The sequence below is a fragment of the Agelaius tricolor genome, unplaced genomic scaffold, assembly GCF_023055355.1.
Source record: "Agelaius tricolor isolate 1412-34295 unplaced genomic scaffold, bAgeTri1.0.p SCAF_28, whole genome shotgun sequence".
NCBI classification, from domain to species: Eukaryota; Metazoa; Chordata; class Aves; order Passeriformes; family Icteridae; genus Agelaius; species Agelaius tricolor.
The window spans coordinates 4,574,142-4,602,118 of NW_027269288.1; the positions used below are offsets into that span (position 1 = coordinate 4,574,142).

The 27,977-nt window shown below is 38.3% G+C and overlaps 1 protein-coding gene across 4 annotated transcripts in view; it reads left to right on the top strand.

Moving 5' to 3' along the window:
- Positions 1 to 27,977, top strand: part of VPS13D (vacuolar protein sorting 13 homolog D) — a 105,150-nt gene that overhangs the window by 27,306 nt on the left and 49,867 nt on the right. Inside the window, exons 26-51 of one of the 4 annotated variants that reach the window (XM_071449218.1) lie at positions 99 to 318; positions 779 to 989; positions 1,224 to 1,395; positions 2,439 to 2,551; positions 3,094 to 3,303; positions 5,781 to 6,043; positions 6,250 to 6,383; positions 6,667 to 6,822; positions 7,382 to 7,604; positions 7,993 to 8,067; positions 8,761 to 8,964; positions 9,421 to 9,510; positions 10,780 to 10,920; positions 12,394 to 12,516; positions 13,122 to 13,196; positions 15,624 to 15,729; positions 16,475 to 16,627; positions 17,186 to 17,321; positions 18,317 to 18,364; positions 19,132 to 19,282; positions 21,030 to 21,240; positions 22,335 to 22,582; positions 23,712 to 23,903; positions 25,500 to 25,626; positions 26,101 to 26,243; positions 27,069 to 27,199. In XM_071449218.1, coding sequence (XP_071305319.1) covers positions 99 to 318; positions 779 to 989; positions 1,224 to 1,395; positions 2,439 to 2,551; positions 3,094 to 3,303; positions 5,781 to 6,043; positions 6,250 to 6,383; positions 6,667 to 6,822; positions 7,382 to 7,604; positions 7,993 to 8,067; positions 8,761 to 8,964; positions 9,421 to 9,510; positions 10,780 to 10,920; positions 12,394 to 12,516; positions 13,122 to 13,196; positions 15,624 to 15,729; positions 16,475 to 16,627; positions 17,186 to 17,321; positions 18,317 to 18,364; positions 19,132 to 19,282; positions 21,030 to 21,240; positions 22,335 to 22,582; positions 23,712 to 23,903; positions 25,500 to 25,626; positions 26,101 to 26,243; positions 27,069 to 27,199 — 4,056 coding nt within the window. The remainder of the gene's footprint in view (positions 1 to 98; positions 319 to 778; positions 990 to 1,223; positions 1,396 to 2,438; positions 2,552 to 3,093; positions 3,304 to 5,780; positions 6,044 to 6,249; positions 6,384 to 6,666; positions 6,823 to 7,381; positions 7,605 to 7,992; positions 8,068 to 8,760; positions 8,965 to 9,420; positions 9,511 to 10,779; positions 10,921 to 12,393; positions 12,517 to 13,121; positions 13,197 to 15,623; positions 15,730 to 16,474; positions 16,628 to 17,185; positions 17,322 to 18,316; positions 18,365 to 19,131; positions 19,283 to 21,029; positions 21,241 to 22,334; positions 22,583 to 23,711; positions 23,904 to 25,499; positions 25,627 to 26,100; positions 26,244 to 27,068; positions 27,200 to 27,977) is intronic. The other 3 variants (XM_071449219.1, XM_071449220.1, XM_071449221.1) reach the window with 3 other exon arrangements.

A 27,977-nucleotide genomic window follows, 5' to 3' on the forward strand; every position in this document is an offset into this window, starting at 1 on the left:
AAAGTTTGGCCATTTTCCTACAGCAGAAGATACTGGCATTCCAGTAATTAGAATTCAAGTCAAAAATCTAACATTAATTACAAAATTTCTTTCATTAGCAGGATTCTGTTCAATTTTCCTCTCCTATGGGAACCCCAAAACATAGTGTGAAGAAAACAAGTGCTGATGAGTCCAAATCAGCAATAGAAGGATTGGTCATGAAAAAATCATCGGGAGCAAACATTTCTAGGCTGAAGAATGAGCCTGCAGTGAGCACATGGAGTAAGCAGCAGGGGCAGCCATCAAAGCTGCCTGTGGTCCCAAACCCTGAGAGCCCAGGTATGTGAGAGGTGGAGGAGCCCCATGAGCCTCTTTTGCCTTGTGAAATATCCAGTGACAGTGCTTTGATCCTATGTGACACTGGAAAGGTGTGAGGCTCTGGGCCTGAGGATTGTAGATTGGAGAATAAATGACTTCTGAGCTTTAAGGCTGATTTTTTGCAGCTTAAAGGATTAGGGAGTTGTAGTTCAGTTTCTGGAAGAAGAGTCCTGCAAATTGGGTGTGTTTTGAGATGCATATTGCACACATACAAGGAGAGTGCTTGGACTCCTAATTAGGAATTTAGATTGACCCATGAATGAGCTTGGTATCTGCTAGTTACAGATATTAAACATGAATTTTAAAAAAAAGTGGAATAAAATAAAAGCTAAATTAAATTTCTTTCTTAAAAGTAGGTTGCATCAGTTTTGCACAGATTCTGTTTTTCTTCCATAATGTGTTATCTCCTGTGTACTTGCAGAGGATCACATCTGCCTCTTGGACTGCATTGTAGTTGATCTGCAGGACATGGACATCTTTGCTGCTGAAAGGTACCAGAGAGAATATTCCAAGGCTGTGGAAGATGCCAGTGCAGACTTGAGCTTTCCATCCTACTTGGTGAGGCAGACAGGAGGGAGCCTGCTGACAGAGCCCTTCAGACTGAAGTTAAAAGTAGAGAGAAATTTGGACAAGTGAGTTTAAACAGAGTCCCTTTATGCTGTCACCTAGAGCAATAGTTTTGTATCCTAAAGGTCTTGCCTGCTGTTGGAGCTCCTGGAAGCACTGAGGTTTTCTCTTTTCTCCTTGTTGCAGAGAGCTGAGTCATATTTTTGTATCCTAAAGCAATATTTTTGTATCCTAAAGGTCTTGCCTGCTGTTGGAGCTCCTGGAAGCACTGAGGTTTTCTCTTTTTCTCCTTGTTGCAGAGAGCTGAGTCATGCTGTTGCAGACATTTCAATCCATGGCAACCTGTCCTCAGTGCACTGCTCTCTGGATCTGAACAAGTACAAACTGATCCGTGGGCTGCTGGAGAACAACCTCGGCGAGCCCATCGAGGAGTTCATGCGCCCCTATGACTTGCAGGATCCAAGAATTCTTGTAAGGATCCATGTGCACCTGAAATTCTCTTGAAATGTCTGGGGGTGTGTCTTGGTTTGGAAAGCCAGGAGTCTGCTAAGGAAGGCAGGAGCCTCCCCTGAAATGGAGAATGTGAATCCTCCCCACCCCTCTGAATTGCTGTAAATTTTAAATTAAGGGGCTCTCAGGCAAAAATATGGGAGCAGGAATAGCAGTTCTTTACTAGGGAAGAAAATAAAAGGATAAAATAAACAACGCAGTGAACCAAAACAACACTGCCAGAGTCAGAACCCAGCCTGACACCCTGTGGGTCAGGCTGTTGGCAGCAGAACCATTGGAATTGTGGCTCAGCCCTCCTGCAGTGCCAGGGCTGGTTCTGCTGGAGCAGGGATCCTGGAGAAAGGTGCAGTCTCTGCCTCTGAAGATCCAGGGCAAGAGGCAGCTGCTGCTCCTCTGGGCAATCCAGTGCAGAAGCTGTGCTGGTGTTCCAGAATCTCCAGATTATATCCAGGTAGGAATGCTTGGCTGGTGTTCCAGAATCTCCAGATTATATCCAGGTAGCAATGCTTGGCTCCTCCCTCTGGGCTCACATCTCCCAATGGGATGCTGTAGTTCTTATCAGCCATGCAGTGACATTCAATGGCTGTTATCAGCAGATGTCCCCTCCTGAGGAAGTGATTGTGATCACTCAGAGGGAGATAAGGCAAACTGCCCACTTGACACAGGACAGCTGCCATCCAGATGGGAACAGAACACATCTTGCCCTGCAGTCTGGAACAGGGTGGTTGCTGATTTTGCTGCTGAGATGGCAGCAATATGTTAAGGACAAATGAGCTCTAGACCAGCACTGTGAAAATGGGTTAATGGTCATTTTCAAGTTAAAGGCCAAGTGTTGGGAAATGTAACATTTCCCCAGTAATGGTTGATGAAACCATTGATTAAACCATTTGGAGAAGAAGGACCCCACACAAAAGCTGTTTACATTTTTCTGAAATACAGCTTAATTCAGAGATCAAAGTTAAGCAGGTGCTCTGAAAAAGAATGTTGGTGTTTTCCACTTACAGACAGTTTTGAGTGGAGAAGTTTATACTTCCATGTCCTTCCTCATTGACATGGTGAATGTGAGCCTGGAGCTGATGGATCCAAAGGGAAAAGATGGAAGCAGCTCTTTAGCCAGGTATGAATGTTCTTCTCTTACTGAATACCTTGTCCTAAGTACTGTGCTCATGTGAAAGATACAGGACAAGAATTAAAATAATATGTGGAATTGCAATTTAATAATGCAGTGGAATGGAGTTTCTTAATTAGAATCCAAACTGAGAGTTTTAACTGCTCTGAGAGATGAAAAGGAATGACACTGTTCAAAAGATACAGTCTGTCTTTCCACTTGTCCTTGAAATAACAGTCCAGCAATCAGTACTTGCCCAAAAGTAATAGTATTTTAATTAAGAAAGCAAAACAAGGGAAGGTTAAAAAAGCAGATTTCTGCTATGTTGGCTTGTTGGGTATTTTTAAATCCAGAAGGCTTTTTATCAGTGGAAAATGAGATTACATTTAATACAGGTTTATTTTCTATATCTATGATATGATTGTAGTTGTTTTAGAAAATACCTAAATGAAAGATTTCAGCAGTGTGCCATACTTGTAAAATAAGTGACTCCAAGGAATAAATGAACTGTAAGTCTCTTGGGTGTGATGTTTTGCTTTTTATTCTCCCAGGTTTGATTTTAAGAAATCCAAGTTGCTTTTTGAAAGCTCTTCAGATGGAACCAAGTCTGTAAATCTGGTCTCTCATTCCATGATGGCCTTTGACACTCGTTATGCTGGACAGAAATATGCTACAGGCCCCCCAAATGTCTTCAATTGTATCTTTCAATCATCAAAGAACACCAGTAGCCCAGGAGCAATCCAGATTGAATTACATTTCAGGTTGGTAATTCTGGGATTTGTTTGTTTTTAATAATGACATAATCAGTATTGTCCTGATTTTAGTACATCTGTTATTATTGTAGATAAACCTGAGGGCATTGTATTTTAGTCTGATGACATTTTTGGGGTGATCAGTGGTACTTGATGGATTGAAATCTGGAGTTATTAATTCTCTATAAGTATTTTTTCTTTAGTTTTCTTTTTCACTTATTGCAATAAAATTTAGGTTTGAGTGTGTAATGGATCAGATGAAGGTTTTACCTATTAAAATTAATAGTGTTTAAAGCTTGATAAGTCTGGCCTATCACTTGGATGTGTGCATAAAACCAGTTTGTAGAATTTTTAATATGAGATGCACAAAAGCTGTTTCCCAGCAGGTGTCACACGTGGTTTTCTGAGAGCATCAAATACAGACAGGAATGGCACCTTTCAAAAACAATCTCTGTGTTCTCTTCTGTGTTCTGTCCTACCCTGTTTGGTTTTTCTTTCTTGTTTTGATCTAATTTAGTGTTGAAATTGGGAATTTAAAGTATAATGTCAGTATTTACCTGTTTCAGCATGGTGGTTTTTGAGGAATGTTGACTATCAAAGAAGAGGGTGAAGTGAGATGAGTGGAGATGTTGCTGTCACTTCTGATCTGATTTGCTGACCAAGCTCAGCTTTCTCACTCTCTAAGTATGATGCCTTCTGGAGCAGTTGCAGGAATAATGTAGAAAAAAAAAAAGTGGATTATTTTAGTCCAGTAGAAAATTTTAGAGACAATTTTTCATAAAAACCAGCTAAAGAATCTTGGCAATTGATAGAATTTTTTTTTTAAGATTTGGATGCTGCATTCTGGTTTTAGGTACCTAAAAAAATGTGTTCAGAAAGAAGCCAACATTTCAATTGGATTAAAACTAAAATGGGATTTACTAAAAAATACACTCTAAAAAACCCCCAGATGGTTTTCACAGAACTGTTGAGTCAGTGGGCAGCGAGCTTAGACCCAGTTAGTGGAGAACAACTGAGTTTGCACAGTTCAGCCTCATCTGCTTTATGAGTGAGAGTTTCAGGAATCTTCTTCCCAACTGTTGTGCTTTTCAGTGTCAGCTGCAGCAGCATGTGGTCTGTTTTGAGTGGTGAGAGCATCCTTGGCAGAGGATGCAAGGGCTGGCAGAGCTCTCTGATAGTGCTGTACTGCCTGGTGCCTCTTGAAATATCCTGGAGAGCCAGGCAGGGTTAGAGGCTTTGCTGTTGGAAGCTCCCCACTAAGGCATCACAGTTCTTTGGAGATTTTATGGTTCACAGTGTGCTGGATTGAAAATTGTTTCATGCTATTGAAGCACTTAGATGATTTTCCAGTTAGCATGATCAAATGTAATTGGTATTCCAGACCATGAAGCCAAACACTTTATCCCTCCTAGCCAGACCTTCAGAATGTGATGCTGGAAGCTCAGGCAGGCTGACATTTTTTCTGAATGACAAAGCAGCTTCCTGTGCTGCAAAATGGTGTCAGGGTAGGAGAGGAAATTCATGTTGTACCTCTTACCTCAGAGCCAGGTCTGAATTTCACACACAGAATGTTAGACAGAAAATGATAATAAAAACATACGACAGAAAATGATAATAAAAACATACGACAGAAAATGATAAGAAAACAAAGATATAAAATGATAAGAAAACAAAGATATAAAATAATAAAACAAAGCTATAAAATGATAATTAAAAAAGGTTTTAAAATTTGAGATTTTGAAAATTAATCTTGATAATATAAGTATGTTAAAGCAGCTTTTATAAATTTCCTGTCATGTCGTTTTTCAATTCATCTCTTGTATCATGATGGCTTAGAATTTGGGCAGTTAAGACCTATTGGGGTTCTGTGGGTATAGCAAATTGTTGAATTTCAGTCTGTTTAAATATATATAAAACTATATTAAAAAGTATGTGTATATATATATATATAAAATGTATATATATATGAGTTCAAACTCATATATATATATATATATGAGTTCAAACTCCTATATATATATGAGTTTATATATAAAATGTATATATATATGAGTTCAAACTCATATATATGTATATATATATGAGTTCAAACTCATATATATGTATATATATATGAGTTCAAACTCCTATATATGTAGATATATATGAGTTCAAACTCCTATATATGTAGATATATATGAGTTCAAACTCATATATATGTAGATATATATGAGTTCAAACTCCTATATATATGAGTTTATATATAAATGTGTATATTATAAATATATAAAATTACATATATAAATGTATATATATTAAAAATATCTATAAAATGTATATCTGTATATATAAAAATGTATGGATGTACTTTAAAGGCCAGACACTGTAAAGCAAGTGTATGCCTATAAAATGCCATATGAGTCTTACTAGATACTGACAGTTGTCAGCATGATTTTAAATATTTACAGGTTATAAAGTTCACCTGTGTGATTCTCTCTTCTTAAAAGGTCTACTAAGGATTCCTCCAGTTTCACAGTTGTTCTGAACAATCTTCGTGTATTCCTGATATTTGACTGGCTCTTACTGGTCCATGACTTTTTGTGTACTCCTGGAGACACCAAAAAGAGGGAAAATGCCCATTCCCGGCAGCGGTCCTGCATCAGTGACACCACTGTGGTTCCCAAAACTGTGAAAAGGGGAGTGGTTACCAAACGTTCCTCACTCCCTGTGACAGCAGAAAAGCAGCTGGAAGTCAAGGTTAATGTGACAGGTAAATGTGCTCTTCCCTGATGCTTTTGTTTTTCTCATGAAGGAAGTTTGTTTTTCTCATTGAAGAGTTTTTCTCATTAAAAGCTGTGTGCTGATGTAAAGACAGCTCCCTTAAAGGAAATCAAGAAACCTGCTACAAATACCCAAAGTACCTTAATGATATTGCCAACTGCCCTGTTAGTTATTTGTCTCTTTTCTTTGGTTAAGGAACTGAATTTGTGGTTGTTGAAGACATGTCCTGCTTTGATACCAATGCAATCATTCTGAAGGGAACAACTGTTCTCACTTACAAGCCCAAGTTGATAGATCGTCCTTTCTCTGGTAGTTTGTTTGGCATTGAGGTAAGAAAAATACATTTGCTTCTGTATAACATCCAAAATTAGAGGAGTTTTGTGAAGATACTTGACTATAAATATATATACAAAAGGAATAATCCACAGATGCTTTCTGAAGTTTGTTGATTTCTCATCAAATGCTCTCATTTTACAGCAGTTTTGAGAGTAGTTTTATATTGTTTCTGTTAAAACATTCTAAGACTTGACTGTAGCCTCAAAATATTGCTAGTTCTTGCTAGGCCTGTTATCTCAGTTCATAATTTCTTTAAAAATAATTTGGAATTTTTAGGTGTTTTCATGCCGGTTAGGAAATGAGCAAGAGACTGCACTGTCAATTATTGATCCAGTACAGATTCACATGGAACTTATTGGGAATTCTTCCTATCCAATTGGTTCAGGACTGCTGGATGCTTTCAATAGTGAAGATTTTCCTCCTATTCTAGAGGTAATATTAAAGCCTGAATAAAACTGCAGTAGAGAATACTAGCAGAGATATTTTTATGCCCAAGGATTCAACAGAAGACTTTCAAATGCATAAGAGAGTAAGGTAACTTTTTCCTGAGATGGAAAAGGAAAAGAAGAAAGCCTGTAGAAAATGCTCTTAGTGGTAATGAAAAAGTGATTTATGGGATATGTTACAGAGATTAATAGTGAGGGAAAGAAATGGGCTGATTATGTAGGCTGATGGTATTAGAGAGTTACTAATAGCTGAAAGGGAATTATATTTTTCTGTATTTTCTGTTTCTAATTGTTAGGACATATTAGAGGGGAATTATATTGAAAGACTTTTTTACCATTGTATCAAAGTAAAACTTGTTTTCCCTGAGATGTAATGCTTTTGGTTGTTGGTAGAAAATAACAAATTTGATAAATTTATTATTTGATCTTTAAAACAGCATGGTGATCAGATTGTAACACTAATTTTTTTCTTCCTTTGGGAAAAGCTTTACTAATAGCTGAATTATTTAAGAAAAATAATTCTTATATTCTAATGTTTCATTTAGATTCAGTTGCAAGCACTGGATATCAGACTGTCCTACAATGATGTTCAACTCTTCCTGGCCATTGCAAAGTCAATTCCCCAGCAGACCAGTGCAGCTCTGCCTGACCCAGCTGCCTCAGGGGCTGGGAGTGCTGCTGATCCCTGCACTTCAGCACTGGGGCATGAGAGCCCCTTGGCTCAGGAAACCAGAGATGGCTCCAAACGTGGGCTGGATCCTGTTCTTGGTATGTGTTTCACTGGTGGGTGAAGCCATTCCTGATATTGAAGGGAGTTTTCTGCAAGGTGAGGCTGATCTGTATGCTTAACACAAAAGATGTTGGTATCTTCATGGGGTAAGAGCCTTTCTTGGTTGGAACTTCCTAATAATGGCATTGTCCTGATGATGCTGGAAAAAATATAAAAGCAGGGCTGAATCATGTGCTCTTGCTATAGTTAAATAATTATAGTTAAATAGTTAAATCTTAAATAAACAAACCCCCATTTCTTAAATTAACAACCCCCTTATTCTTAAATAAACAAACCCCTATTTTTCATGCAGCTATATCTTGATTTTAGAAATGAAAGAAGCAGGTAACTGCCAGGGGTTCATGCCTGCTTCTCTGTTCCTTGCAGAAGCCCAGCTGGCTCGGCTCCAGGAGCTGGGGTTCAGCATGGACGATTGCCGTAAAGCTCTGCTCACCTGCCAAGGTAACCCCAGATATTCTTAGCAGGGCTTTGCACTTTGTTCCTATGACCTTAATTGCAATTAAGTAAAGCCTTTCCACTGTCAGGTGGTTATGCACAGGCACTGTTTCCTTCTTTAGAACATCTTTGGCTCTGTGCTGCCCTGTAGTTTGAAACATTCTTCTTCCTGTTCTGCTGCTGTGTAAAATCCACCCCCCAAGGATTTTTTCTGCCCTTTGGGATGTCATGTGTGGGTGCTTGAGTGTATTTTTGTTTGGGAGTTTTAGTTGTGTTCAGGCTGGTAATTTTTATGGTGCACCAATTTCTTGCTATTCCACATCTCTTCCTCTTGTGTTTTCATCTCTCCCTTTAAAAATCTTATTTCTCTAGTTCTACATGCAGTACCTGAAAAGAAAACAAAGCTTTACCACAAGTGACTATTTTAGCACTGTCATGCTTCCCACCTTAAATATAGGCATGCATAATGTTACAGATTTTTATTACATTTGTGAACTTCAAAATACATTTCTTACTCTTAGGATATACTGATGTCTTTATATTCTTCTCATAGTTATATTACAAAATAAGCATATTGAAGTACTGCTGGGAATATTTTCTTAAGAGAAAGGGAGTTAGTTTTCTTCTGTATGATTTTTACTAAGCATATGTCTTTGAGAAAGTAGGTGATGATTGATTGGCTGTTTGCTTCTATCTAAGGTGACTTGAAAAAAGCAGCAAGTTGGTTGTTTAAGAATGCTGAACCTCTGAAATCAGTTTCCCAGACTTCTGGTCGAGATAGCCAGGGGATTTTGCCTTTCCAGTTCATCTCTGGAGTGGAAATAAAGGCAGAAAGTGTTTGCATCTGCTTTATAGATGACTGCATGGACTGTGATGTTCCCCTGGCTGAATTAACCTTTTCATGTGAGTCTCTGGTTCTCCTTGGCATGAACTGAGTGTCAGTTCTGGGTGTGTTCAGCATCGTGCTCTTGTTTGTCAGCACCTGTCAAATTTCAGCTGACAGTGTCTTGGTGGTGGTTGTGTGGGATATTGGGGGTTCCTTTTTCCTTATTTCTGTTTGGTTTTAAGTTTTGGTTTTGAGAAGATGACAGTCTTTGTAGGGTTAAGATTCTGGTTTCCCCTTTTTGCATCACATAAGAAATGAAATCTCTCCTGAGCAGAATCCTAGGGAGGCTCTGTATTGTAAGGTGTGGCTGTTTGCAGATGTTATTGGAAGAGTATCATGACAAGCTTTTTGTCCCATTTCAGTTTAAAAGACAAGACAAAACCTTCCATTGCTTACTTGACACTTCACAAAATCAGAAAGTTTGTTTGTTTTGCATTGGTTTAAATTTCGCTTCTTTTTTTTTTTCCTCTCAGGTTTGAATTTTCTGCAGCATTTGAGGACCAGCCCTGAAGGCTACGCTCATTTTACCCTCTCTGGAGATTATTACAACCGTGAGCTTTCAGGTGAAATACCTGGGGGTTGTTCTCTTATTTTAATTTAATTTCCTACCACAGGAGCCTGAAGTTTACCCACTATGAAATGCCTCTAAGGGAATAGGGAAAGGTTGATTTTGGGACTGTGTGTGTGTGAGTGTGATCCTAGACAGGATATCCTGATTTGAGATCATTGGAGGGATGTGGAACTGGAGATTTGCCTGATATGAAAGTGGCACTCAGGTTTTCAAATGAAATTGCATAAAGTGGTTATCCAACAAAAGAGTTTTATAACAAGCTCTCTCTGCATTCTCTTCTCTTTAATTGTTTGATGGATTCAGTTTATTACATATTTCAGGAAGGAGAATCATGTGCAGGCTGAAGACAAAGGATTAACATAAGAAGACCATCACAATTTCTGTTCTAGATACAAAAAAGCAAGTTAGGCCTCAATACAGGCCAGATACTGACAAAAGTCATCTAGTTGTGTGGGTTTTTTTAACTTAGAAACTAAATTTTCTGTTACATCACTGGTGACAAGCACTCAGGAATTATCTGTCAATAACAAGGGGGTTTTTTGTTGTTTTGAAAAATACTTTGTTTTTAAAAATATGTAGGGTTGTCACTATAGGACACAGAACAGCATGAGCACACACACTGCTGCTCTCAAGGTGAAGAAAAAGGAAGTTTATTTTCTGACTCCAACATTTTTAGTTTTCCAAAAGTGACAGTGGATTGGAGGGTGACAGTGCCACCTCTCCAATGACACTGGACAAACCAACAAAGTCCATCAAATTTCTCCTCCTCTATAAAAGAATGCAAAACAATAAGTTATTTACATAAAGAGTGTGAGAAAGTTTGTTATAAGAATGTAAACAGCAGAAGGCTTAGAAAATCTTAAAAAATCAGGGTGACATAGGATGTTTTTTTAATAGTTTCTAGACTTTTATCTTTTGAGATACTGAATAATCACCAATTTAATGTATAATTGTGTCAAAATCATTTTCAAAGCTATTTAGGAGCTTAATTCCTGCTAGCTTAAATATAGAGCAGTAATTGACCCCTTGTAGGGCTTTAATTGGAACAAAGATATTTCTATGAGACCCTACATAAATGGAGGAGCTGGGCCAAATTTGTATTAGCTATTAAATTAAATCCTTAGGCTTGCAACTTCACCTTGAAGATTAAAAGTAGGGGACGGATTAAAAGCGAAGGACCTAATGATGAAAGTTTCTTTATGAAATACATAAAGAGCATTCCAGAGTGGCCTCCAAAGATGCTGCTTTGTGTTTCTCTCAGGGTGGGAGCCATTTATTGAGCCGTGGCCGTGCTCAGTGTCTTGGCAACAAGAGGCTTCCAGCCGCCTCCAGCCTTCCCGCCTGAAGCTGGAGGTGAAGGCCAAGCCCCGCCTGGACATCAACATCACCTCTGTGCTCATAGGTATGTGGGAATATTCCCTGAGGGCATATTCTGCTTTTCACTGCTGAAAATGGCAGACATCTCTAGTTAAAGTGCTGCTGGCATCACCTCTGTGCTCATAGGTATGTGGGAATATTCCCTGAGGGTATATTCTGCTTTTCACTGCTGAAAATGGCAGACATCTCTAGTTAAAGTGCTGCTGGCATCACCTCTGTGCTCATAGGTATGTGGGAATAGTCCTGAGGGCATATTCTGCTTTTCACTGCTGAAAATGGCAGACATCTCTAGTTAAAGTGCTGCTGGCATCACCTCTGTGCTCATAGGTATGTGGGAATATTCCTTGAGGGCAGCACTGCACAGTCTGCTTTTCACTGCTGAAAATGGCAGACATCTCAAATTAAAGTGCTGCTGGAATCCTGTAGAGGAAGTGGGGTTGGCCCAGGTCCCTCCATGCTTTGCAGGATGCTGTACCAGGTGTGAGTTTAGGCAGCCTATGTTCTGTCAGATGTTGTGAAAATGTAAAGACAGGAGCTGCATATGTTAGAGGTTAGTAGGAATTCTTTTCTCTGGTCATATGAATTCTATCAAGTTTGTATGGTATTTGAAATTTATTTTTAATCAGAAACAGGCTTTCATCTAAATCTTTCTGTTCTTCATAGGACTTAAAAATATTTTGATAAGCTCATCATTTTTCAGTACATTGACAGGTGTAGTGGGGAGCTACTCATTTCAGTTCTTCAGTCTCTGAGCACCTGAGCTGTCAATGACCCACCTTTGGAAATCAAAATATTTTGTCCATCAGTAACTCCAATTTCATGTGAGCTTCTGTATTGTGGAGCTCCAGTTGTGTGCCTTTCCCAGCAATATTGTTGCTCATTCAGAATTACTTGGTGGGCACAGGAAAAAAACTGCCAGCAGCTGAGCTTGTAGATGTAACAGAAAAGCTTTTGTTGGTCTTTCCCTTCCAGGGAGAACCTGGGGGTTTGGCAGGAGGAGAAGCAAATGAATGATTCCTAAGCTGGTGCTGTTTAAAAGCAGTGATAATAAGTGTTGAGGCTGGTTTGTGATTAATACAGTGCCAGAGGACTCAATTGGTGCCTTGATATTTATGCAGGAATGTGTATGTGCCTCTTCAAATGAAGCAAACCCCAAAACCCCTAGGAAGTACTTCTAACATAAAAATATTTAAGGTCTAATTGCCTCAGCAGGGAGGGCTCTTAGACTGACATAGGAGTATCTTAAGAACATTAAAATTCCACTGACAGTTTTTTTTTTTAAATAAAATCTTAGGGATATATTTTTTTTTAAGACACTGCTGTGATTTTATGAGCTGTTGTTTGTCTTGAACTTATGTGACTCAGAGAAAAAGCAGCAAAATGAAACTTGTGCTGTTCAGGTGGAGTCACTTGAGTGTGATGAATTTCACACACTTTTCAATGACTTTGTTTACTGCCACCTTGAAGACTTTGCCTGTCTGTGCTTGCATTCCTCTAGAGCAATACAAATGCACCAAGCAGTCCTGGATGGAAGATTACTGTAAACAGGACAAAGAAGTGAATGTAATCAGCTCAGAAGACTGGATGGCTTCTTCAGTGGATCCCCCGTGTTTTGGGCAGAGTATGTTGGTCATGAATCACACTTTATTTGAAACAGACCTGACACACAGGGTCATCTGTCTGATGTATTACAAACATAAGTATTTTGACTTCACAGAATACAGTGATTTGTTAGATGTGTTTGGCAAAAAAAAAAAAAAAGACAAAAAAGCTGTTTTCTGTTCAGTTATGTTCCATTATTTTAAAACCAAAAGCTTTCTGAGTGCTTAGCTTTGAGCAAGAGCTTTGCACTGCTAGTTCTGCTTCCTTTCTGTCTGCCTCTCTCAGTTAATGAGAAGAATTAAGAGTGTTGATTTTTGGCTGTGTGCAGTTCAGAGAGAATCTTTTTCTTTCTGTACCCCAAAGAGCTAAATAAATGAGTTTCTGGAGAAAATTACTGTATTCTTTGTGAAATAATCCCCCAAGTAATTGCTCTTTCCAGCTTATTTTCTCCCAGAGTTCCTTCTGGAAGGAACTTTATCAATTCAAATGCCAGCTTAATGTAAGCAACCAAGTAGAGACTCATAACTGCATGATTTGTATCTCCCCTTTATGCATGCAGGGGAAGATTTACCTGGTTTGGTGTGGATTTTCTTACCTGCTGACTTTGTCTTTCCTGTCTGCCAGGCCTTCCTCTTGTCTACCTTAGAACTAGGAGTACAGCCAGTTTGACTAACCTAGAGCATCAGATCTATGCTAGAGGTACTGTACAGCACACAGACAACCAAAACAAAAGGTGCTTTTCTTCTTTGGAAGGCTCTTGCACAATAAATACTGTGCTGGATGTGGGACTTGCTGCTCCATTGGCCTCTATATTTAAAAATAATCAAAACCAAAAAAACCCTGAAGAAAAATAATAAAGCAGCTATTTTTGTTTTAGTCTGCTAAATGAAGTATTTCATCCTGTCATTCTCTGGGTTCTTCAGGAAAGAATGGAGAAATAAACCCAAAGAAGGAAAACTGTCTTTGTAGAGGAAGGTTATGTGAATTGTTCCCTATTCAGTGTCCCTCTTGTAGAGGGACAGTACAGTGGGATTAAAAATTGTGTAAGAATATCACAATATTTAAATTATATTCTAAAAATATCCATCAATATACATATTTATTTATTCAATATACATATTTATGCTTAATTTACCATATTTAGGTACTTAAAACTTACTTAAAACTGAAACTTTCAGATGCTTCAGAAGCACAGGCTGCTTTCAGTAAGCCTTAGGAAGTAAAGCATTCCTAAGAAATAATTTGTTAATTTGTTTGGGTTCTATTTGACAGGACAGGTTTGGGGCAAAACCATGCAGGATAAAGTAAGATTTTTCGTTTTTTGACATTATAGAGGACAAAGAGCATACTTCATAAATATATAGCCCTATAGAAAAGTTCATGGATGGGAGGACAGAAAATTTTCTAGAAATCTCCATCTGTTTCCTGTTCAAGTACCATTAGAAATATTTTCTCTGAGTTTAAAGAAAAAAAACAAAATGGAAAATTTTGGATTGACTTTTATGAAATATTTTCTGGGATTTTTTTCCCCCAAAAATCAAACAAACAGCAAAACATCTAATATTCATTGTTTGGCTTTTAGTGGGGGCTGCAGCTAAATTACTGAACTAATTATTAAAAAATCCTCCTGGTAATGATAGTCTTCTTTTTTTAGGCAGTAGTCTCAAAATGCAGCTTTTACATTTCTTTTGAAAATCAGGCCATAGTCCCAAAAATCCTTTTTTTGAAGTCTCCAAAGATAAGCTGGCAATAGATTAAACACCAGAGTAAAAGTTCATTTGGCTTCTGGTCTGATTTTGTAGAACCTGGGATAGCCAAAACATTATATAAGCTGAAACTCAACACTGAAAACATGTATTTGCTTTTGGCAAAAATCAGAGTTTTGATTTTCAAGGATTTCATCTTCTTGCTGTTTAATTGGAAATAACTTTCTCTGTAAGCTTAAGATCAGATTTAAGTCTCAGTGGACAATGGGAGGGTTCATAGGGATTTGTTGATCAGACAGAAACTCATCTGTCATGATCTATAACTCCTTCAAAACCTTCCCTGCCCTCCTCACATCTCCCCTGCCTGCCTCTGGAAACCTTTTGGAGTGACTTCAAATCAGGCCTGGGGAAGAGATTTCTGTCTTGCCTGTTGTTTAAGCCCCTGATTTATTGTGTGTGCCTTCTTTCCACTTCCCTCATGCTAAACATGTTGTGTATTGAGGTAGCAGCCATTTCTCTTCCTTTTTAAGTAAATTACTGGACTTTGACAGGGGTTGTTCTGTGTCCAAACTCTGTAAGTATTTTCACAGATTTCATGCACTGCAGTGTGGAAAATGAGAGTAGCACTTGTGTGCCTGTTAGAAATTTGTGCTTAGAAGAAGTTGAACATGGGAGAAGTATCTTCCTCTGGTGTTTTGCTGTCCCAGCAGTTTAACAAAACCAGACTGCCTTTGTTTGCTCTCAAATTATTTTCCATATTTCAGTAGGCTTTGTCCTGTATAGGAAAATTTTTTGTTCGGGCTTTGAGAGTAAAAGTCCCTTTAAAGGGGATGCTGGCTAACCCTGTATTTGTCACATTAAATACAGCATAAATCCTAATTATAAGTGAATGTGTATTTAGTATTTCATGAGCATTTGGATGTACATAAAAGGTTTCTGATTATGCTTGGGGTTTTAGTTAGATTAGGTTTTAGTTAGATTTTCTACATGTTTTCTACAAGGTTTCTGATTATGCTTGGGGTTTTAGTTAGATTAGGTTTTAGTTAGATTTTCTACATGTTTTCTACAAGGTTTCTGATTATGCTTGGGGTTTTAGTTAGATTAGGTTTTAGTTAGATTTTCTACATGTTAGGTGTAACTGAAGGCATAGTATTTTAGAAGACTTGATATAAAGAAGCAGAAGAATGTGTAGGCTTAGCTCAGTTCCAAGGGGGATTGATGTAGGGGAGCAATGTCTGTTGGTTTTGTACCATTTCTGTAGCAGTTACTAATTGCAAAAGCTTTGCAGAGAATCTGATGTTTGTTTCTTTGTTCTTAGTTAGTGAAGGTTGTGGTTCTCCAGGCACTGTATCTCATCCCACAGAAAGATCTGATGGGTGTTTCTGATGGGCATTCAGACCAGTCTGTTGTTGTTTTGTAGCTGAAATGAAGACCCCAAAGCGCCGGCAGCCCTTTGTCCCCTTTGCTCTGAGGAATCACACCGGCTGCACTCTCTGGTTTGCCACCCTCACCACAACCCCAACCCGGTAAGGAGCTCTTTGGGGATCACTTCAAACAGATTTGTCTGCCTCCTCTTCCATGGCAGCCAATCTCTGTTGTTTTCAGTGCTTTTGTTTTGCAGACACATGTAGGCAACTCCCAGTTTTACTCAGTTAAGAGCTTCTTCTTTGACACAGAGATAGTTTTATTATTGAACAAAAAAGGGTTTTTTTTTCAAGAGACCTAGCAGAATGTGGAAACCAGTCAAGTACATTCATGGTGTGAATGTGTTCACATGTGTTCATGGTGTGAATGAGGACTGAGGCAGACTTAAAAAGCACTTGCAGCTTGAAGTATTTATTGTATTTGTGGGGAATGCCCTGACAAAGGCAGAAATGATGAATCTGACTCTGTGTTCTCAGAAGGTTAATTTATTATTTTATGATACTATATTATATTAAAGAATACAGAATGGATACTTACAGAAGGCTAAAAAGATAATGATAAACCTGGTGACTTTCTCCAGAGTCCCAACACAGCTTGGCACTGATTGGCCAAAGAGTGCAAACAACTCCCAGCAGAATGCAATGGAACAATCACCTGTGGGTGAACAATCTCCAAACACATTCCACATGAGCACAACACAGGAGAAGCAAATGAGATCAGAATTGTTTTCCTTTTCTCTGAGGCTTCTCAGCTTCCCAGGAGAAAAATCCTGGGCAAAGGGATTATTTCAGAGAATGTGAATGCCACCAGAGGTCATTTTGTGAAATGCTGTGATTCTCTTCCCAGGGCTGCGCTGTCCCACAGTGGGAGTCCAGGTGTTGTTCCTGAGGAAAACGGGACGTTGCTGGGTGATGCCCATAATGTCAGTGAATGGCAAGAGGTTATCACTGGGGAAGAGGTTCCGTTTGAGTTTGAAACCAGAGGGAAACTCAGACACAGGTGAAGGGACCAGGCCATGAGATGTTCTGACACTCTCCTATATGGAACACACAGGTTACAGTTGTGAGGGTGCTGGCAGGTGTCACATTAAAAGTGGATTTCTGTAAAATTTTACTCTTAATGTTTTGTTTCTATTTTTAATACTCTTGTGTGGAGTGAAATTATAACTTCTCTGGTAAAGCATCAAATATTGTTATTGTGGCAGCTATTCCTATGTGTGAGTTGGATCATTATAAGCTTTTAGAAGGACTTGGGGGCCTCAGTTACAAATCAATGTCCTTTATTTTAAAGGACTACTGGGGCAGCATTGGTTGTTAGCAGAGGTAAGAACTAGAGCTTGTTAACAAATATATAACATGCTTTTATTTTTTAATGTGTCTGTATGTTCCTTAGAAAAGGTGGAGTAATTAAACATAAAATCAGGTCCATCTATCTATGAAATGGGAAAACTCTTGGGATTTTTAAATACAATCCAGAGGATGTTTGTGGTTTTAACTGTTTGGTATTTAGTCTGTACAATAATGCTTAATAGTAATTTAACTTGATCTAACCTGGCAGGCACACACATGACCTCAGGATTCATCAGCTGCAAGTGAGAGTAAATGGCTGGGAAGAAGTGAGCCCAGTGTCTGTGGACAAAGTTGGAACATTTTTCCGATACGCTGCACCAGATAAGAATTCCTCCTCTTCTACTGTAAGTTCTGATTTTGAGTGTTTTAAAAGAATATCTAAATTAGGAGTAATAATGTCTGTAAGATTTTGATCTAAAAGCATCTGCTGGATGAGATTGTCCTCTTTCCAGTTAGCCTGGACTGGGAGAGCTTGGAGAAGCTGGGGTCTCCTGACTGTGTACCCAAAGCCTGCCAGAGCAGCCAGCAGTGAATCTGAGCTTGGCAGGCAGAGCTTCCAAGGCCAGGGTGAATGCATCAGTGACAGGCCATGCACTCCTGGAGACTGAGCTGTAAATCAGCCCAGCATTTCAGCAGCTACTTTCATTTCTTTTATTGCAGGAATGCTTTTTATGTATTTAATTTGCTTAGAATAAACAACACTGGCAATTTCCTGTAAGCCTAGAGATTGGTTTCGAAGTATGTGGCTCTGTAGACAAAATATACTTGTCATGAAGGGAAAATGCTGTTGTAATAATGAGCAGGCTGGCATTTGGAGGAGGCTCAGTGATAAAAATGGTTTTGTGGATTTCAAGACTATATTTTGAGACTAGCTACTGGAAGTTGTTGAGCACTGGGCAAATTGGAGGTTGAGATCTTCTTGATATAAATCAGAATTAAATTTGATTTAATACTTCTGACAAGAGCCAGTGGTCTCTTACTTGAATTTTCTGATGTTTTTATATTGAAGCATAAAAAGGATCATCTCTCTGTAATTTGAATATTGAAGGAAAAGGATGCAAATTATGAGATTATAATAAGTTAATGAGAACTCCTGTTCAGCAACATCTCCTGTAGACTTCTTTACAACAAACCCTCCTTAAGCTTCATTTTTTTTTTGCAAAGCAGTATTACAAACAGGCTTTGCTAATCTAGTTCTGACATGATTCCAAATTGTGCTGAAGATCAAAAACACAAAGTGATGAAAGTTTATTCTTCTGTAGTAAAGTTCTGTGTTAAAGCTGAGTGCAGTATATTAAAAGTTGAATTACTTTAACCTTCTTGTTTACTTTCCTCTCAGCTTGGAAGCCCAATAAGTAGAACAAATATAATACATCCACAAGTCTACGTGAGTATATATTTTCATTTTTTTGAGAGCTACTTAAGTAAGAGTAGGGAACCTCTACAAGTGAACTGACTTTCCCATCCTTCTAGAACATTTTCAATAGAAAGGAAAGAAAACTTAAGCAAACAAAATGAGAACAAATATTTATGATTTACCAATCATAACCAGTATAAATGATTTACCACTCCTCACCAGTATAAATGTTTGAAGAATGGGTCTTTAATTCCAGTATATGAATTCTAGCACATCAACACATAGTAAATGTTGTTTTCAGGATCAAAGTGGCAATGACTTTGTGTAATGTAGAAGGTAAAACACCACAGCAGAAGGGCAGATATGAGTGAACAAAGTATGAATATGTTAAGAAAGCTCCAACTTCTTTTTCAGTTTTGACAGATAGGAATGATGAGTGACTGGTAATTATTTGAGGCTTAGACTTCAAACTCCATGGATTTATTAAATAATGTAATAGTGAGAAGATGTATAAAGTTCTTGTCTTATGATCTATATTGCTCTTATTACAATACTTGAATTATTTTGAGAAAGATAATGGAGTTAGTGGTAGGTGGAATTGCTTTTTCATAATTTTCCTGTGCTGTGAGGAGGAGGTCCAGGATTATAAACCACCATTATTGATACACCTCATAGCCACACATGGTTAGACTCAGTTGTCAAGCTTTTCTCCAGCAGTTAGTGCTTCATAATGGAGGTGTCCCTCTTCTAGCTATATTCATTACCTGAGCTTTTTAATGCTTTTAAATATCTTCCAGTTTTCTTCATTGCCTCCAGTTCGTGTGGTGTTTGAAGTGAGCATGGAGGGCAGCGCCCGGAAGGTGATAACGGTGCGCTCCGCCTTGATGCTGAGGAACAAGCTGGAAATTCCAATGGAGCTGAGACTGGACAGTCCCTCTGCCCCTGACAGTACGTGCTGGACACTCCTGGCATGCTTTCTGAAAAATCCCTTTGCCAGGAGTTCTTCTCCTGGGAAGCTGGGGAGCTTCAGCTTCTCCATTGTCGTGAACGGCGGGAGAAATGCGACACACCATATGCGTGAATAGCAAATCTCGAAGTTTATTGAAAACTCCCATATATTTATAGTGGTGTTAATGAAGCTTATACATATTGCAAAAGCTGAGCTCATTATTGGTTAAAGCACACTTAGATCAACTACACTTACTTCTATCTTCTAACAATTGTTTTGCTTCTATGTTTGCATTTTTCTAACTTCTCTACTTAAGATATCTACATTTTCTGGCAAGCGATTTTCTCTCCCGTCTTCCCGTTTCAGAGAAAGTCACTGTGACCTTTGTCAGTGATTAGACACTGGTTGCTCAGTTCTCAGCTTGTTTCTCCTATCTTTATGTATCAGTATCACATCGAAATGTCTTTTCTCAGCTAACTAATTATCTAAAAAGCTCTCTACACTCCATGTTTTACTACTTTGGAATGTGATTTGGAGAATTGTTTACCCAGCATGTGAATTGTTTTTAATTAATGGCCAATCACAGCCACCTGTGTCAGACTCTGAGTCTGTCATGAGTTTTTATTTTTCATTCTTTGCTAGCCTTCTGTTGTCTCCTTTCTCTTTCTTTAGTGTAGTTTTAGTATATCACTTTCATATAACATAATACAGTACAATACAATATAACAGTACAATACAATATTACAGTACAATACAATATTACAGTACAATACTACAATACAATACTACAATACAATACAATACTACAATACAATACAATACTACAATACAATACTACAATACAATACAATATTACAATACAATACAACAATACACTACAATACAACACTACAATACAATACAACACTACAATATAATATTGATATAATACAATGAAATATAATATTAATATAATATTGATATAATGATATAATATTGATATACTATAATATATATGGTATAATATTATATGGTGTGATATAATATAATATGATATAATATAATAATCAGCCTTCTAAGAACTTGTAGTCAAATCTCATCTCTCACCTCATCCTGGGACCCTCACAACACTGCAATAATTAATAACCACACTGTGGCTCATATTGCTGTAGCATTCCTTATGTGCTGTGGGGAGTCCAGCTTTCTCCCCAAGAAGATTCACCCCTGTCTGTAATGCTTCACACCAGAACAGACCTCCCTGGACAGGATATGGGTCATGTTAAGAGGAAGACAATCAACAAGAGACTAGAGAGTCCAGCAGGATTTTCAGTTGTTGTTCAGGGAAAGCTGAGACTCTGTAGAGACTTAATCTTATTTCTGTGTGTAGCAAAGTTGTCTCTTTAGCAGCAATCTAGAGGGTTTTGGTGTTACTGTACAAAGGTTTAGTGTAGAAATTTAATGATACAGTGATAATGTACCAAAAGTTATATTATTAATGAGGTTTTTTAAACAAGCATTTTCACTGAAGAATTTGAGTACCAGCAAGTTTTTAGGCTGTTTCAGATTTACACACTGAAATTAGTCTGCTGCCAGATTGTCAATAGAGCTGAAAATAACAGGTTGGTTTTTAAAACATGCACAAAGCAGGAAGTGATTTACATTAAAATTAAACGTATTGCCTTAAAAATTTGAGACTTAGTGCTTCAAAATTTTATAGTTTTCAGTAGAGGAGCCTCTTTTAATGTGTGTTTTCCTCTCTGGTTGCAGAGCCTGTGGTCCTCCCAGCAGTGATGCCAGGAGATTCCTTTGCTATTCCTTTACATCTCACATCCTGGCGTTTGCAGGCCAGGCCCAAAGGAATGGGATTCTTCTTCTCCAAGGCTCCTATTCACTGGACCAATGTGCAGAAGGCAGCAGAGGTGTGCAGCAGCAAGAGGGAGTGTCATTCCATGGAGTCTGAGAACAGCCGATTTTTCAGGTGATTAAAGCTTAGCTCTTCTTCTGTAAGCTCTGATAAATCCTGTGAAGGTAAATAACAGGAAATAAAATGCTTAGAGATGAAAGCTGCTGCAGTTTAGTGGGGTGTTTTATTGGGTCTGTTGAGTAGTGAGGAAGCAGTGAAGTGTAGCTGCTCTGTTTCTGCAGGGCTCCTTGAAGCTCCTCTGGCAGTGCCTGTTAAACCTCTGACAATACAAAGTACACTATTAATATTTATTGTTTAAAAAAAAGAAAATTCAGAAAATAGAATTGCATTAAACTGGCTGCTCAGTCTCACTTAGGATAATGAGTGGTTTTCCAAAAGTGTTCACAAATACTCATTCTTTGTCCTCAATATCCTCTGCTCAGTTCTGAGGCCAATAATGTCTCTGCATAGTGAGGACTTAATGGAATTGTGTAGTTTTCTGATACCATTGATTTAGGGCTGCTCTGAATTTAGGAAATACTAGGGTAGAGATTATGAAAACTGTGTCAGGAAATGACCTTTGCCCACTATGGAGTTATTGCTGTGTGTCAGTTTCATAGTTCATTTTTGTTTTTTAATGTATCACAGGGAGCAAAATAAACAAATTATTTAAAATGAACCAACTCAATTTTTCACCTTAACTAATGAAAAACTGAAATGTCAAGTGGTTAGAGCAAGGATATATCTACTGGGAAGAAGGAGACATTCAGCATTTATGTTTAAAAACATGATTATATTTTAGTTTAATGGTTAAAAATCTCTTTTTAGTAGCAGTTAAGGACATGCTTTTGCAAGTTTATGAAAGTTGGTTTTAAAGGTGGTAATCTCCAATAGCCATTTTCTGTTAGGTCTCTGAACAGGCCAGTTTTTGGGGAACTAACTTTGATCTTTGATTAAAATCAGAAAACTCATGTTGTCTTAATGTCTGACATAAATACAAAATACCTTATAATAATCTACAAAGTGATTATGTGGAGAACAGCTCTAAATGCTGTTTCTCTTATTCAGCCTGAAGTTAGAGCATCTTTGAGGACTTAGTGCAATACAGAAAGACAGGATTTAATTGTTCTGTCAAATTCATTGCCTTCTCCCTGTGTCTGCATTCCCAGGTTTTGTGTGGCCATAAAGAAAGAAAATTACCCAGACTACATGCCTTCCAGCATATTCTCTGACAGTGCCAAGCAGATTTTCAGGCAGCCTGGGCACACCATTTACCTCCTGCCCACGGTGGTGATCTGCAACCTGCTGCCTTGTGAGCTGGAGTTCTACGTGAAGGGTTTGCCCATCAGTGGGACCCTGAAGCCTGGCAAAGAGGCTGCCTTGCACACAGCTGACACAGCCCAGAACATCGAGCTGGGTAAGGCTCCTGCTCAGGGACCACTGCTGCTCCTCCCTGGACCACCAGGAGACTTGTTCTGCAAGGAAATGTGGCACAGAATGGAAAAATAGCAAGCCTTTAAATGATGATTTCATTGGGTTGTATTACACAGCCCAGAACATGGAGCAGGGTAAGGCTCCTGCTCAGGGACCACTGCTGCTCCTCCCTGGACCACCAGGAGACTTGTTCTGCAAGGAAATATGGCACAGAATGGAAAAATAGCAAGCCTTTAAATGATTATTTCATTGGGTTGCATTACACAGCCCAGAACATGGAGCAGGGTAAGGCTCCTGCTCAGGGACCACTGCTGCTCCTCCCTGGACCACCAGGAGACTTGTTCTGCAAGGAAATATGGCACAGAATAGAAAAACAGAAAGCATTTAAATGTTGATTTCATTGGGTTGCATTGCACAGCCCAGAACATGGAGCTGGGTAAGGCTCCTGCTCAGGGACCACTGCTGCTCCTCCCTGTACCACCAGGAGACTTGTTCTGCAAGGAAATATGGCACAGAATGGAAAAATAGCAAGCCTTTAAATGATTATTTCATTGGGTTGCAGAGCTTCTTATTTTTAATGAAGTGAAGGCATTGGAACAAATCCAACCCAGTGTTGCCATTGTCACTCCTGGTTTGTCACTCCTGGTTTGTCACTCCTGGTTTGTGCTCCTCTAAGCTGTCACTTAGAATGTTCCTTGTTTAGTTCTTGTTTTGCTGAGAGTGGAAACTGGAGAGAACAGTGGTAAAGAGGGGGATAAATCAAATAAGCTCCTAATATTGTGGGTGGTTTTCTCTTTTCTTTTTAACAGAATTAATTGTTGAGAGTGTATGTGGAGTTACTCAACACAGGCTGGACTGGTAATGCCTAAAGCAATGATTAGCCCTAAGCAGGGTCCCTTACAGAACTTGTTCTGCTGTTTGTGACTTCAATTGAGGAATTTCTTCATGAGATCAGAGATACAAAAGTTGGGCAGATATAAAAGTTGATCACAGTGAGCTCTTTGTAATATTTAGGGAGATCAAGTTAAGTGAAACGCCAGCTTAAATGCTTATCCAAACTCCTCTTTGTGTAAGTGATGTTTTATTTTGCTCTGCTTTATTTTGTTTCATAGGGGTATTGCTGGAGAACTTCCCAATCTGCAAAGAGCTGCTGATCCCTCCAGGGACCCAGAACTACATGGTGAGGATGAGGCTGTACGACGCCAACAAGCGCCTGCTCAACCTCACCATCCGCATCGTGTGCCGAGCTGAGGGCTCCCTGAAAATCCTCATTTCAGCTCCTTACTGGCTGATCAACAAAACAGGCATGTTCTCTTGTAATCAAGTGGGAAATAAGGATTTTCTGCAGGATTTGATTTGCTTTCTAGCCAAATAAAATTTTTAAGTGCTACTTAAGAGGAATAAAGCTCGTTCGAATTTATGTTTTCAATATAAATATAAATAGAGATTTATAATGTATGTATCATTATACTATAATTAGCATAATTTATTTATATATTAATCTATATATTAATTTATTTTTATATATATTATTTAAATCACTATCGTTCTTTTTCATTATATTATCATTACATTATTTATCAGTAAGAGATTTATCATGGCTTCAAATACTAATTTCAGCTCCATATCGGTTAATCAACAAAACAGGCAAGTTCTCTTGTAATCAAGTGGGAAATAAGGATTTCCTGCAGTATTTTGATTTGTTTTCTAGCCAAATAAAGTTTTTAAGTGCTACTTAAGAGGAATAAAGCTCGTAAGAATTTATGTTTTCAATATAAATATAAAAAGAGATTTATAATGTATGTATCATTATACTATCATTATCATTATTTATATATTATATATTATCTATCTATTAATTTATATGTTGATTTATTATTTATATATATTATTTAAATCACTATCATTCTTTTTCATTAAATTATCATTACGTTATTTATCAATAAGAGATTTATCATGGCTTCGAATACTAATTTCAGCTCCATATCAGTTAATCAACAAAACAGGCACGTTCTCTTCTGATCATCACATGGGAAATAAGGATTTCCTGCAGGATTTTGATTTGCTTTCTAGCCAAATAATGTTTTTAAATGCTACTTAAGAGGAATAAAGCTCGTTCGAATTTATGTTTTCAATAGAAATATAAATAGAGATTTATAATGTATGTATCATTATACTATAATTATCATAATTTATTTATATATTAATCTATTTATTAATTTATTTTTATATATATTATTTAAATGACTATCATTCTTTTTCATTATATTATTATTACATTATTTATCAGTAAGAGATTTATCATGGCTTCAAATACTAATTTCAGCTCCATATCAGTTAATCAACAAAACAGGCAAGTTCTCTTGTAATCAAGTGGGAAATAAGGATTTCCTGCAGTATTTTGATTTGCCTTGTAGCCAGATAAAGCTTTTAAATGCTACTTAAGAGGAATAAAGGTTGTAAGAATTTATATTTTTATTAGTGCCAGCAGCTACTGTTTGATGCACGTTACAGCCGATAATCTGTAATACAGCAACTCAATGTCTAAGTTTTCAAACATGAGCTGTTGTGCTTCTCAGTATGTCAGTAGAGATTAGATCACTGTTCACATTTGTGATTTTCAAAGACTGAAATGCCTTGAGAAGGCCAAGATCTGAATTGCTGTGAGTCTGTGTGAACTTCACTGGCACTTTCAGGTCTGCATGGACCACTCTCATGACCTGCAGCTGTGAACAGCTGTTTTAGGAAGATTTAGAAGAACTTGAGGGAGAATTCATGCACAGTGATGGCTAAAATACTACAACAAAAATATCTTAAGTTGAAATTTTTACAGTTCTCATTTTAATTTGTACAAAGGTGATGTGTAGTTTAACACTCTTTTCTTCTGTGTTCACTTCAAGGATTGCCACTTATCTTCAGACAAGATAATGCAAAAACAGATGCAGCTGGTCAGTTTGAGGAGCATGAGCTGGCTAGAAGCCTCAGCCCACTGCTGTTCTGTTATGCTGATAAAGAACAGCCAAACTTGTAAGTAAGAAGGGCAATCAGGAGGAAATTTAAAAAGATGGAAGTATTACGATGACCTGTGAAATGATTGGTTTTTAATACTGTGTTGAGCATACTGGAGCCTTAGACATTTCCTACTGACAGCTCCCTGGTTGGCAATACTGTTGTGTCTCAATTTATTCCAAATTTTAATTTTTATTTTTTTTTATTTCAAAGATAAAAGACACAGAAATGCTATCATGATTAATCAGTCTGGAAGTTGCCAGGCTTTTTACAGGACATGGCCATTGACTCCTTACCAATGTGTTGAAAGGGTTTATGGCAGAAATGCAGAATGAGCCACTCAGTAAGAGATTTATCATGGCTTCAAATGCTTCTACATCCAGACACAGATGTTCTTTTTCCATCTGTGCATGTGTTTGATCTCCAGCATTGTGTTGCTACCTGATCCTTCATTTAAATGACCAAACCTTTGTGTTTTGTTCTTCTCCTCAGCTGTACAATGCGGGTTGGGAAAGGAATCCATCCTGATGGCATGCCTGGCTGGTGCCAGGGTTTCTCCCTGGATGGTGGCAGTGGTGTCAGAGCCCTCAAGGTGATCCAGCATGGAAACAGGCCAGGCCTCATCTATAACATTGGTAGGTGGTGATGGGAACACTGGAAAACCCTGTGGAGCTCTTGGTGAGATAGAATGGCAGTGACACAAGAAACAGCACAATTGCATCAGGGACATGTATCTTCTGAAAGGCTTTGAGGGTCCAGAGAAAACCATTGAACAAAAGATAATCTTCTAAATATTTTTATATCTTTGTTTTGAACTTTATTAGGTTAAAAATTAGCTTTCAGTTATTTTTAAGTTTACATTTCATCATTAAGTGTTAATAACTACATTGTCAAACTTCTGTGGTTTTATTCCCTCTGTATGTTAATTCTAAATCCCATGCCATTACTCTGATTATTTTGAGTGTCTTTGTACTGTAACTGTTCAGCCATGGGCTGCTTCTCTGGGTTTTGCTTGGTGGTGCCTGCATAGGCTGATGTGCAGGAGTGCAGCTTCTGGATTCCTTGTGCTCCTGGTGTACAGAAAGTACAAGCAGGTTTTAGTTTTGAATTCAATGAGAGTCTGGAAGTTACTCCACAGTGATGGTCAAGGAATTTTTCATATGTATAGAAGTGAAATAATTACTTGCATTGATAAACTTGTGATTGGGAATTCTTTTGGGGTTTTTCATCTTCAGTTGTTGTCAGTATCTAAGTTGTACTTGAGAAATAAGAGGGTAACAGATGGCATAAGGTTACATTAACTGTTTAAAATAAAATAATGCTCCAGTGCAAGGCAGTTGTATGGCACAAAGCTTCATCTCAGAAACCCAAATAGAACTTATGTTCTCTAAAATATACAGTGGGACTGTCTTTTTCTTGGATAAATAGCAGCTATATTTTCCCCTTGTTTTTATGGCTAGGTATTGATGTTAAGAAAGGCAGAGGCCGTTACATCGACACCTGCATGGTCACCTTTGCTCCCCGGTACCTCTTGGACAATAAATCAAGCTACAAACTGGCCTTTGTTCAGCGGGAGTTTGCCAGAGGTCAGGTAAGAGGCTTCCTGCTTGTGACTTTTTAGTACAGTACTGTCCTGGTTTGGGGCAAATTTGGCTGAGAACCTCCAAAGGGGTTCCTCTAGAAAGCAGATTCAGGTGGCTCCTCCCTCAACCAGTTTGGGGAAAATATTTCCTCAGAGAAAAGTGGAAAAATATAGATAATTTCATAGGCAAAGCATTCACCAGCACAAAAAATTAACAATACTAAACAATAAAACCTCTTGCTGCTCCAAAAGAGATGACAAACTCAGAAAGGCCCTCCATGGGCTGTGGCTCAGCTCACTCAGTCTCTTATCAGTCCCTCTGGCACTGGAGAAAAATAGCCTGGTGGGCTATAGGTGAGAGCTGCCAGTGGGTGTTCAGCCCAGAGCAGGTTTAAACAGCTCCAAAGAAAAACCACAGTCCAGGGAACTTCTCTGCCTCAGCTAGCTAAAAACTAACTAAAAGCAAAGGAGAGCTCTGTCCTGCTGTCTGTCCATCTGCAGACAGCACAGTCCAGGAGGAGGAATGTGGAGGAGTGAGTAGAGTTTCTGAAAACAAACTGTGTGCTTCTTCTTCCTCCCCCTTTGCTCTCAGAACCAGTCTTTAAGGTGCAAAACTTATTTCTGGGCTAAGCAGACAAATGGGGATATGAGCATCATAAAGTCACCCCAGGACTGCACTTGGTCACAGCTGCTGCTCACCAAGAAGAGCAGACATTGTTCTTGAAAGTATTGTTGGCTTTTTCTCATTATTCCAATAGCAGCATCCACCTGACAAAAGAATGGCTGT